Source organism: Octopus sinensis, linkage group LG3 (genome assembly GCF_006345805.1).
Source record: "Octopus sinensis linkage group LG3, ASM634580v1, whole genome shotgun sequence".
In the NCBI taxonomy this organism is placed as follows: Eukaryota; Metazoa; Mollusca; class Cephalopoda; order Octopoda; family Octopodidae; genus Octopus; species Octopus sinensis.
This window is the reverse complement of record NC_042999.1, coordinates 24910184-24921890: the sequence shown is the minus strand read 5'-3', so window position 1 is coordinate 24921890 and position 11707 is coordinate 24910184. Positions and strand designations below refer to the sequence as shown.

Here is an 11707-nt window from a genome sequence, read left to right as displayed (position 1 = left end):
ACACACATTAAAGGAATCACACAACCACTGATTATATTAAACAGTTGACTGTCTTTGTCAAGGATCCAAAGTAACATTGATGACAACAGTGTGAGACATTGATATTCTAGTCAGTAGGGTTTGTCTTTTATTTTCAGTCAGAGAGAAATGCTAGTGTTTGTGATGTTTTCCAACCCTATGACATTGATACCTACTTGACTTTTCTTACAGCAATTCTACAAAAACATTATTGTGGAAAATCACATGAGTTTAGTTGTTAAAGGAGGAAAATCAAATAATTTAATTTTGATGTCTGATCTGAATTATGTTCCTAATTGTTACTTTTCTTTTCTCTTCAGGAAAGTGTGAATACATACAAGAGCAGTCAACAGGAATAAAAAAAAAAACAGATTGTGTGTGAGTGTGTGTCTCTAATTAGATGATGTATGCTGTTAATTAGAACATTTATGTGTATTAAATTAGTTAATTTACAAAAAGTTGTTTGTGTTTTGTCAAAATAAAAACAGTCTGAAAATTCCTTACAGGTTTTCATGTTTAATTTCTCTCTGTACAATTATTATTTAGCCCTTGTTCAGTCCTGATTAAGTAAATGCTCCATCCATCACTACCCAATCTATTTTTCAATCACTGTCCTCAATCTTATTAGCCAATGTAAATTTCCGGATCTTTTCGGTTTGAATGGCAGTTTTTAACATAATTTCTAGGCAACTAAAAAATTTTAAACTTCGTATACTGGTAGAACGTGTTTATAAAACATCTTTTTCTCTTGGCTTTATTGAGAAAATTCTATAGTTTGTAAGATATTTGTTGTTTTTTTTTCTTCAATTTCTGCAATTTCAACCAATCAATGACGTCTATTGAGGTAAAAAGCATTCTGTGCCGTATGAATATGTCCCTCGTTTAAGAAACAGATTGGGTTTATTTACATTTGTGAAGAAAAAAAGATACCCTTCCCCCCACCCCTAACACAGATTGAAATGCAATAGATCGATACTAGGGTCATAATTATGGGTGACAATTTCATATGACACCGCTAGGAAAAACTGCCGTTCAAACCGAAAAGATCCGTAAATTTCCTTATTGTTTAGCCCCGGGTTTGTTTCTCCCCTAGCCATTATATTATCAGCTCAGCTGGCAAGCAAAGTATTCTAGTAGTGACTATCCCGTTTTTATTCAAGTAGTATATCTAATACTACATTATCTCGTGTCCTTTTTTTAAAGACATTGACCAGTGCCGGTGACACATAAGAAAACCACCCGAACGTGGCCGTAGCCAGTGCCGCATCAACTGGCCTTCGTGCCGGTGGCACGTAAAAAGCACCATCCGAGCGTGGACGTTCACCAGCCTTGTCTGGCACCTGTGCCAGTGGCACGTAAAAAGCACCCACTACACTCATGGAGTGGTTGGCATTAGGAAGGGCATCCAGCTGTAGAAACACTGCCAGATCTGACTGGGCCTGGTGCAACCTTCGGGCTTCCCAGACCCCAGTTGAACCGTCCAACCCATGCTAGCATGGAAAGCGGACATTAAGCGATGATGATGATGACGATGATGATTTGGGTGATTTTTTTTTTTGAAGGTTTGGCTGTTATTTCTTACAGATCAAATGACCAAGTAGAGGTTTGCATACCAGGCACATTTTACCTTGATTGAGAAAACAACTTTGAATTATTTTTTTATCGAGGAAGCAATTTGCCCTTTACTCCTTAAAGTCAGATATCAATATATTACATAGGCATATTGCTACAACCTTAGTGTAGGTTTTTGTTGACATGGAGAAAGCCTTTGATGGTCCCCCACTCCCTTATCTGGTAGTCAATGCAGAAACTAGGGATAGACGAGTGGATGGTAAGAGCTATAAGTCATGTATTGGGATGTAGTCATTAAGGTGAAAGTCGTCAATGAGTATAGCAAGGAATTTAGTATACAAGTAGGAGTCCGCCAGCGATCAATTCTTAGCCCCCTTTTGTTTATCATAGTCCTCCAAGCTATAAAAGGAATTTTATAGGCCCTAGTACTTATTTTGTCACCCTTGGGACTTGAACTTAATATGTAAAAGACCAGAAAGACATTTGGTTCAACTATCAAATAATTCTGCCAAATCCACTACTCTAAAAGGTACAAATATTAATACCTTACGCAGTAATTCCACGAAATTTGTGGTTTCATTATCTTCAATGCCCATTTTCCCTGCTGGCATTGATTTGACCAGAGCTGAGAAGCCACACCAGGTTCCAGTCTGATTTGGCTTGCTTTCTAAGGCTGGATGCCCTTCCTAACATCAACCTATTTCTTTATTACCCACAAGGGGCTAAACATAGAGGAGACAAACAAAGACAGACATAGGTATTAAGTCGATTACATCGACCCCAGTGCGTAACTGGTGCTTAATTTATCAACCCTGAAAGGATGAAAGGCAAAGTCGACCTTGGCGGAATTTGAACTCACAACGTAACGGCAGATGAAATACCGCAAAGCATTTTGCCCGGCGTGCTAACGCTTCTGCCAGCTCGCCGCCTTAACATCAACCACTTTGCAGTGTGTGCTTTTAATGTGGCACTGGCTTGAGCGCTTCCACATGGCACCGAGTGTTTTTTATGTAGTACTGGCTCATAATAAATGCATAAAAAAAAATAGATCCTCATTAAGTGATTCCAGAATGCTATTTGATAAATTATTAGTAATGCTAGATCAAAGAAACTTTTGTAGTGTTTACTAGGGCAATTTAGCCTGCTGAAGCTCCCAATATTTCTGTGACTTACCTAGCAGTTTGAAGGTGTCAAGTTTAGTTAGTGGAAGGAATGGGAATATCCTTTCAATCCCTCTGCAAACTCTTGGATTTTATTAACATTGTTGTCAACACAGATCCGCTGTTAGTATTCTCAGATCCTAAATTGTACCGAGTTAACCCATAGGATAATTAAATTAACACTGTTAATCAATACAATGTTCAGCAATTAGTTTTCTCAGTGTATACTGTTGGAGTATATTTCTCTCATAGCTTCTGTGGCTGGTGATTTCAATGGACATGTTGAGCAGCACCCAGGTATCTTCCATGATGCACGTGGGGGCCTTGGAATTGGTTCCCAAAATGAGGAGGGAGCAAAGCTGCTGGATACAAATAACCTAATTTCAGAAAGCCAGCCAGTTACCTGATATCCTATCAATCAGGTGACCTTGCTAACCAGATTGATTACATTCTCAATAGACAACATGGCTGCTCATAAATGCAAAGATGTTCCCTAGGGAAGAGTGTACCCCTATGCATAGATTAGTCATTAGCGACTTTAGGCTAGCAGACCAATCTGGAAAAAAGATTTAGAAGTTTAAGGATCCTTTAAATGGTCAGAGATTTAGGGACACCCTAACTGAGAAATTTAACAAAGCGGAAGAGGGACTAGACTTCTAAAATAGAGGACAACTGGGAGTTCCTGTAGGAGAGCTTGCTGAGTACTACAGACCAAATCTGTGGCTGATGCAAAGCCCAAACCAGACCAAGGATGATGTAGTGGTGGAATGATATTGTAGATAAGGCCATTGGAGCAAAGAAACGGGTCTGGAAGAATAATGGTAGCAGAGAACTATATCAGATAGCTAGAAAACAGGTATACTGGGCCAGGGAAGAAGCAGAAAGGGGGAAATTTGTAGAAGCACTTGATTAGTAGTGGTGGAGGTTGTTCTGAAAGCATAGCTGCTAGAATAAGAATAAGCTGGGCAAAGTTGAGAGAGCTGCTACCTCTTGGTAACAACGAGCCTCTCCCTCAGAGTGAAAGGCAGATTGTATGATGCCTGTATACAGAAAAGCTATGCTACATGGCAGTAGGATATGGGCTGTGACTACTGAGGACATGTGAAGGCTTGAAAGAAATAAAGCCGGTATGCTCAACTGGTTGGGTAATATCAGTGTGCATATACGACGGTGTAAGTGATTTGAGAGAAAAACTGGGTATACAAAGCATCAGATGTGTGCAAGAGAGAAGTCTGTGCTGGTGCGGTCATGTAATACATATGAATGAAGACAGAGATTGATGCTTCTTGATGCAACTAATTGTGAAGAGAACACGGAAAAAGTAGAGGAAGACAGATGAAGTGGTAAGGATCTTCATACGTTAGGCCTCACAGATGGGATAAGACTCCTGGCAATTTACAATGCTTGAGAATACACATCAAACAAAGTAAAATTGTGGTTGTCCTCGCATACAGGCATGTCCCCTGCATCTCTCTTTAGTTGAGCATTTCTAATCCTGTGGGTGCTGGTGCCATGTAAAAGCACTCAGTACTCTGTAAAGTGGTTGGCGTTAGGAAGGGCATCCAGCCGTAGAAACCATGCCAGAACAGATATGGAGCCTGGGCAGTTTTTCAGCTGGCCAACCTACAGCAGCATGGAAACTCGATGTTGAATGATGATGGACTGAGTTGTTCTGGGGTTTGTCATGCCACACTGCTGTTGTTTAGTCTGCATTGACAATAAGTAGTGGCAATGCACATTTTTGCAGGTATCTAAGAGTTTTCATGATTTGAATATTCAGTGTTTTTTTGAAGATGTAACACGAGGGACATTGATGAATAGGAGGGGGTCGAGGAGTGAACTTCGAAGGACCCCTACTTTCAGGCTAAAAGGACCACCTTCACATATCCCTGTTTTCTTTTTATATTCTTGCTCCTTCCATCTTCCCACTTCTGGTTCTGATGTTCTTCTTTCTCCTGTTCCCCTCCTTGGTCCTCTCAGCAAATATACACGCCTTTGTTGTTGTACTCATTCCATTGTCACTTCAGTCTACAGGCTTTTGGTTACTGACTACTCCCTACATCAGTGCTTTTCAAACTTTTTGCTGGAGTGGAACCCCAAGGAAACATTCCACTGGCTCAGGGAACCCCTGTGCAAGGATTTAATAGTCTTATGCACACATATCTGCACAGGAGAATTAAAAATTACTGCCGATTTTAGCAGTTTTGTAACTTCTTGCGGAACCCTGGTTGAAAACCACTGCTCTAGATAATGAACAATAACATAAGTCTCTGTTTGCTCCCCCCAAAACGGGATAAATCTTACTGATCTATAATCATAGAAAACTGATTTGTTTCAAATGAAAGCCAGATACCACCATGTCATATTTTACAACTCAACCTGTATGGACACTCTCTTGTCACTCTCTCTCTCACCATTGAAAATACAATGAACCAGTGACTGTCCCACTGGGACCTCCTGACCGACAACACAGAATGCAATATAAAATAAATAAGACATCGAACATCATAACATAATTTGGGATACATTTTGTCCCTCTTTTTATTTATTTACAGTTTTCCCTATTAATATAATTTTTTCTTTCTGTCTGAGCAAATAAGTCTTTTACTGAAAGAAAGGAAAGGCAATTATTTATAAAAGTCTTCCGTCTGCTGCTGCTACATAAGATGGAAATAATGGAACATTCTGCCTGGAATGTTTCTCTCTTGACACTGAATTGTTCTGGCAAGTTCCTCAACAACAGACAAAACTAATAATATATATATATATATATATAATTCATAAATGAGGGTAAAGGAAAAGAATTCTAATGCCAAATATGCCAAAAAATTGGACATATTGTCCATTAACCATATAATTTTTTCACAATACGCACGCTACTCAAAATGGTCCGATATGGTAACAATGGAATTTTTTAGAAATTTCTGTCAGCCTTTTTTCAAGTAGCGTGCATATTGTTAAAAAATTATATGGTTAATGGACAATATGTCCAATTTTTCAGCATATTTGGCATTAGAATTTTTTTCCTTTGCCCTCATTTATGAATTGTTTATAAATTTAACCGTTAAAGGTATTTTTAATATGCTGGCCATTGATAAAATTTTTTGCGAGAAAATATTTTTTTTCGAAAAGAATGTTATCCTCACATTTGATATATATATATATATGCTCACATCACCCAACAGAAGGAAAAACAAGAAAAAAAAATCATTGATTTTGATGATACTGTGATAACAGTTGCCAGTAGTGAATCAAAAGCCACTTTTGGCTGTTAATGGAAATTTAAAAAATGTGTTAAAATGTAACCTCTGCCGCCACTTCAAAATATTAGATGATTTCTATGTATTTACATGTCTATAATTTCTACTCCATGAATATAATGAACCGTATTTAACCTATGTGTGTGTTACACATTTAGAAGCCTGGGAGAACCACAATTTAAAGTAAAGTGCTGAGTAACATGGTAGAGTGCATGCTTCTTTTGAGTTTCAAAATCATCTGAAGTGGCATGATTAATCTTCTAATTTCTTCCTCTGAATATAAACATATATACATGCATGTGAGTAAACTCTTGGTAAGCAGAACCATTTGATTTCTCCTGTATTTGTAACCCTGCTTCAGAAAGGCATGGATATCACTACTTCCAAATATCCCCAAAAGGAAATATATTAATGACATTATAATGAATATTGCTATGGAACAGATAAACAGAAAATGCAGTCACTGGATCTTTCTGTATGTTACCTGTGTGTGTATTAGTATTCAATACCTGGTGTGCTGTTTTTTTTTTTCCATATATTTAAACTGAGGTAATAAGTAACCTTGGTTTGAAAATCTATATGGCTGTTATTCAGAATGTTATAGAAACGAAAACTTGTGTGTAACCATCATGGGTATTTGGTCAACAAGGCACCTGGTTTAGTGTCCATGAAACTGAGTGGCCAAGTGAGTTACCAACTATTCCATTACAAATATGAACTCTACATAGTGTATCATGCCCTTTTCTTGTTTGTACATGTGTAAATGCGTGTGGCTGACCAAAGCCTTGTAACTGAATTTGGTAGGCGGAAGTTATCACTGTGTGTACATGTATGTGTTATTGCTTGTGCCTCCTAACAGGGATATATATATATATATATATATACTTTATTTAAAACATATTACTCTACCACTTGTATTTGAGTACTCTTTTTTCCACCTTGTTTCACATTTATGTGTTTACTCCGGTATATATATATATATATTATATATATATATATATATATAAGTTCAGCAAAATTTAGATTCAAATGAATATGGTACTTAAGTTAGATGCACCAGAATTTTGTATGGTGTTATCCATATAAATCCATGGGGTGATTATAATCAAAATAAGCAACAAGAATAACTTTGGTAATTTGGTACGATTACCGAAGTTATTCTTGTTGCTTATTTTGATATATATATATATATATATATATATATATATATACATGCACATACACTCAAAAATAAATAAAACCAACAATTTGTTATGAAGTATCCTGGAGCATACGGTCTGTTATCACAGCTCAATGTTTCTCATCTGACTTATCACATTGGCCAGTCTTTGAGGCATTCGACTGGCAAGAGGCCGGAATTCATCTGGTTCAGCTTTCAACAGCTGCTTGATGTCATGCATTTGTTCTGCACTTAGACCGAGGTCATCCAAAACATTGCATAAATAATCTGCAAATGGAAAGTATGGCAAGTCTGAGAGAGTCTAAGAGAGTTACAAGAATATTAAACAAACTTGAAGAAAATTAAAGACAGTGACAAAATTACCTTAAATTATGGGTTTTTTAAAATTAACTTCAGTTTCAGTTTTACAGATTTAGATTAATTTTCTTGTTCCATTTACTATTTGTTAATGAAAATATCTTAGTTTTCTAAATTTTAAATATCAAATAGCGAAAAAAAAAAAATTCAAAATCAATAAAACCTACCTCCATGACTATGTCTCCTTCTACCCCACTCCTCTTATCTTATTCATTCTTCCACCTTTCTATGTCCCTTCATCTATTCACTATATCATTGCGACCCATCAAATAAGGGAACACATTAGAAATGATCATCTTCAAGCTCCACTTTATCATTAAAATATCTCCCTTCCATCATGGTGCTTGAGTAACGTGAGTCAGTTGACATCCTATACATGCTCCCCTTCTTCTTCTCCAGGTTTCTCTTAACATCCTATTTCTTTATTACCCACAAGGGGCTAAACACAGAGGGGACAAACAAGGACAGACATAGGTATTAAGTCGATTACATCGACCCCAGTGCGTAACTGGTACTTAATTTATCGACCCCCGAAAGGATGAAAGGCAAAGTCGACCTCAGCAGAATTTGAACTCACAACGTAACGCAGACGAAATACCGCTAAGCATTTCGCCCGGCATGCTAACGTTTCTGCCAGCTCGCCACCTTATTTCTCGCCGCCGGTTTCTCTTAACATCCACCACTCTCTTACCATTGTTACCTCAACAATTCATCACTCAATCACTCTCAGTCGTTATCACTGCTCTTCTATGCTCTTAACTGCAAAATGCCTTCCCTCAACTATTTTTATGAGAACACATCACCTCTTTCTTACCAAACATGCAGGCTGCCATTAGGGTTTCCCTCATTACTGTTCTCTGTTCAATTACTTTTTTATGACACTCTTTCATTTCAACTTTCTCTTCCATTCTAATCACACTATTTCCCTCCTTCGTACTATCACCTTGGTTCATCTTCTGCAATTGCCTTGAACCACAAAGGACAACAAAGAGCAGTAAAGTCTCTTTTGTGGAGGGTATATATGCAAGATAAAGTTGGTGTCCAGACAAAATGCATGCATCATCATTATGTCAAATGGTTGGTGTTAGGAAGGGTAGCCAAAACAAGAAAGGCAGTAACTTCAAGTGGGAATCAATATGAGACCAGTATGAAAAGCTAGTGTAAAATAATAATGGATTCCATACTGTTTCTCTTTACCAAATTCTGTATTGATCAATTAAATATCAGGGGAGTTGAACTCTGATATTAAGTTCACCATTCGGTTGTCAAACAAACTTCTGGACCACATTTCCAAACTTGTGTCTTCCTTGATCTTAGTTTTCCAGATACCTTTCACTAACAACACCTCTTTACTCATTTCATATCTATACCAACAGTCATTTTTCCTATATCAGCTGATAATAATATCCAGCTGCTTCTCTCTCTCTCATCATCATCATCATCATCATCGTTTAGCGTCCGCTTTCCATGCTAGCATGGGTTGGATGATTCAACCGGGGTCCGGGAAGCCAGAAGGCTGCACCAGGCCCAGTCTGATCTGGCAATGTTTCTACGGCTGGATGCCCTTCCTAACGCCAACCATTCCGTGAGTGTAGTGGGTGCTTTTTACATGCCAGACGAGGCTGGTAAACGGCCGTGATCGGATGGTGCTTTTTATGTGCCACTGGCACGGGGGCCAGGCGAGGCTGGCAACAGCCACAATCAGATGGTGCTTTCTACATGCCACCAGCACGAGGCCAGTCGGGGCGACGCTGGCAACGGCCACATTCGGATGCTAATTTGTAATCTGCCATTCATCTAGGTTAACATTATACATCAAAACTAACACATATCTTTCATTAGTCTCTGCAGATAAAACCAATTATTTAGAACCTGTTTACTTACCAAGATCTGTGACAAGTTGTTTGGTGCCATGCGGACTGAGTTCATAAATCTTCAGGATTTCTTCTGAATACAAAAACATTGTTCCTCGAGCAATAGACTGCAGCCACAAATCAGCACTGTGTTCAGGAATGTCTACAAGACAGAAGCACTTGTTATAGTTTGGAATGATTATAACACATTAAGTATTGAAATAATAATAATGTGTTTTAAACCCAAAATTGCAATACTTATGGTGTCTTCTACATGTAACAAACCTCTACACCAGCTACCCTCGGTGAATAGAGCCTATCAATATTACTTTTAGGGAATACGTTATGCATTGTTCTTCAGTCCAGTTTCCCTTTTCCTGTCTTTGCTTAAACCCTTTAGCATTTAAAGCAGGCATATCTGGCCAAAATATTCCACTTGTTTTATGGGATCTTTTCGGTTTGAACAGCAGTTTTTTTTCTAGCGGTGTCATATGAAATTGTGACCCATAATTATGACCCTAGTATCGATCTATTGCATTTCAATCTGTTTTAGGGTTAGGGGTGGGGGGAGGGTATCTTTTTTTCTTCACGAATGTAAATAAACCCAATCTGTTTCTTAAACGAGGGACATATTCACACGGCACAGAATGTTTTTTTTACCTCAATAGACGTCAATGATTGGTTGAAATTGCAGAAATTGAAGAAAAAAGACAACAAAGATAGCTCTTCCCAAGACTGCAAGACGGCTTCGTGCAATTCATGCCTCATTGTAGGGTTTTTCAGTTCAACTTTATCGGCCAAAACTTTGAAAATGCCTTCATCTAATGGATTCCACGTGTAAACATGTGTTGAATAGAACTCACTGAATAAATCTTAATTAACTGTGTTGTCAATTGTATGCACCTGACATATGCTAACGTGTATGCAGCCAGACTTTTCACACAGAGAATATATACTTATACACACGTGATTGATTTAATAGTTTGCAATAGCTGAGTACTAGTGCCCCCCATCAATACAGTTCTACTTTCAGAATAAACTTAAAAATGAATGAACTATAGGCGCAGGAGTGGCTGTGTGGTAAGTAGCTTGCTTACCAACCACACGGTTCCGGGTTCAGTCCCACTGCGTGACACCTTGGGCAAGTGTCTTCTACTATTGCCTCGGGCCGACCAAAGCCTTGTGAGTGGATTTGGTAGACGGAAACTGAAAGAAGTCCGTCGTATATATGTATTTATATGCGTGTGTTTGTCCCCCTAGCATTGCTTGACAACCGATGCTGGTGTGTTTATGTCCACATTACTTAGCGGTTCGGCAAAAGATAACCGATAGAATAAGTACTGGGCTTACAAAAGAATAAGTCCCGGGGTCGAGTTGCTTGAATAAAGGCGGTGCTCCAGCATGGCCGCAGTCAAATGACTGAAACAAGTAAAGGAGTAAAAGAGTATTCTTCCAACAAGTTGAGGTTTCAATATCTATTTGAAGAAATCTCACCTGAATTACACAGCTAAAGTCTTTGGCATATTAGCAACTTATGGTAACTTACTATTCCCATCCTCTGTAAATTCGAGGCCCTGATAACACTGAAAGAGAAATACCCAGAACTACATTACCTTGATCTTCAGTGTATGGCAAACGCCCATGCTGCAATGCTACAGTGACTGCTTGATTGTCTTGGATTATATACGGTTCCAATAACTGTGGTAAGGTCATTAAGTACTGACCAACCTGTTGGAGATAAATTTGTGGCTTTTATAATATAACGAAGTAATGAAATCAGTAAAAATGCTTCTATATATGTATTGATCACACTATTAATAAAGTAACTCAACCATAATAATAAATGGTCACTGAAAATATCAACAGAAATTATCTACACGAGTACTAACCAACAAGAGCAGTTCTACAAGGTTATTCAACCTGCAATAAATCTCTCTATATATCATCATCATCATCATCATCATTGTTTAACATCCGTTCTCCATGCTAGCATGGGTTGGACGGTTCGACCGGGGATCTGGGAAGCCAGAAGGCTGCACCAGGCTCCAGTCTTATCTGGCAGTGTTTCTACAGCTGGATGCCCTTCCTAACGCCAACCACTCCGTGAGTGTAGTGGGGCAAAATATAAACGGCAAAATGCCTGCATGTGTGTCCTTTATACAAATCCACAATTTTTCAGTGAGAGGGCTCGCACTTTCTATTGTCATTCAAAACCGTCCAAGGGTGGTCGTGCACATCTTTACATTTCTCCAGTCACCCTGCAAAGCCATTAAAAAAATCAATAGAAGTGACTTTTTTGTGAATTTT

At 38.3% G+C, this 11707-nt stretch overlaps 2 protein-coding genes across 4 annotated transcripts in view; one reads left to right on the top strand and one right to left on the bottom strand.

Moving 5' to 3' along the window:
- The window catches only part of LOC115209784 (DNA-directed RNA polymerases I and III subunit RPAC2), a 23685-nt gene extending 23160 nt beyond the window's left edge, over positions 1–525 (top strand). Inside the window, exon 8 of the mRNA XM_029778308.2 lies at positions 339–525. Within this exon, the coding sequence (XP_029634168.1) occupies positions 339–377 (39 nt within the window). The 3' untranslated portion in view covers positions 378–525. The remainder of the gene's footprint in view (positions 1–338) is intronic.
- Positions 526–6528: 6003 nt separating this feature from the next.
- The window catches only part of LOC115209858 (conserved oligomeric Golgi complex subunit 7), a 45937-nt gene continuing 40758 nt past the window's right edge, over positions 6529–11707 (bottom strand). The window contains exons 22-25 of one of the 3 annotated variants that reach the window (XR_004998164.1): positions 11014–11128; positions 9432–9563; positions 7193–7457; positions 6529–6881 (exon numbers count right to left, since the gene is read on the bottom strand). Coding sequence is in view for 1 of the 3 variants with exons in the window: in XM_029778430.2 (XP_029634290.1) it covers positions 7294–7457; positions 9432–9563; positions 11014–11128 (411 nt within the window). In the remaining 2 variants the exon portion in view is untranslated. Of the gene's footprint in view, positions 6882–7177; positions 7458–9431; positions 9564–11013; positions 11129–11707 lie in introns of those variants that run through there. The other 2 variants (XR_004998165.1, XM_029778430.2) reach the window with 2 other exon arrangements.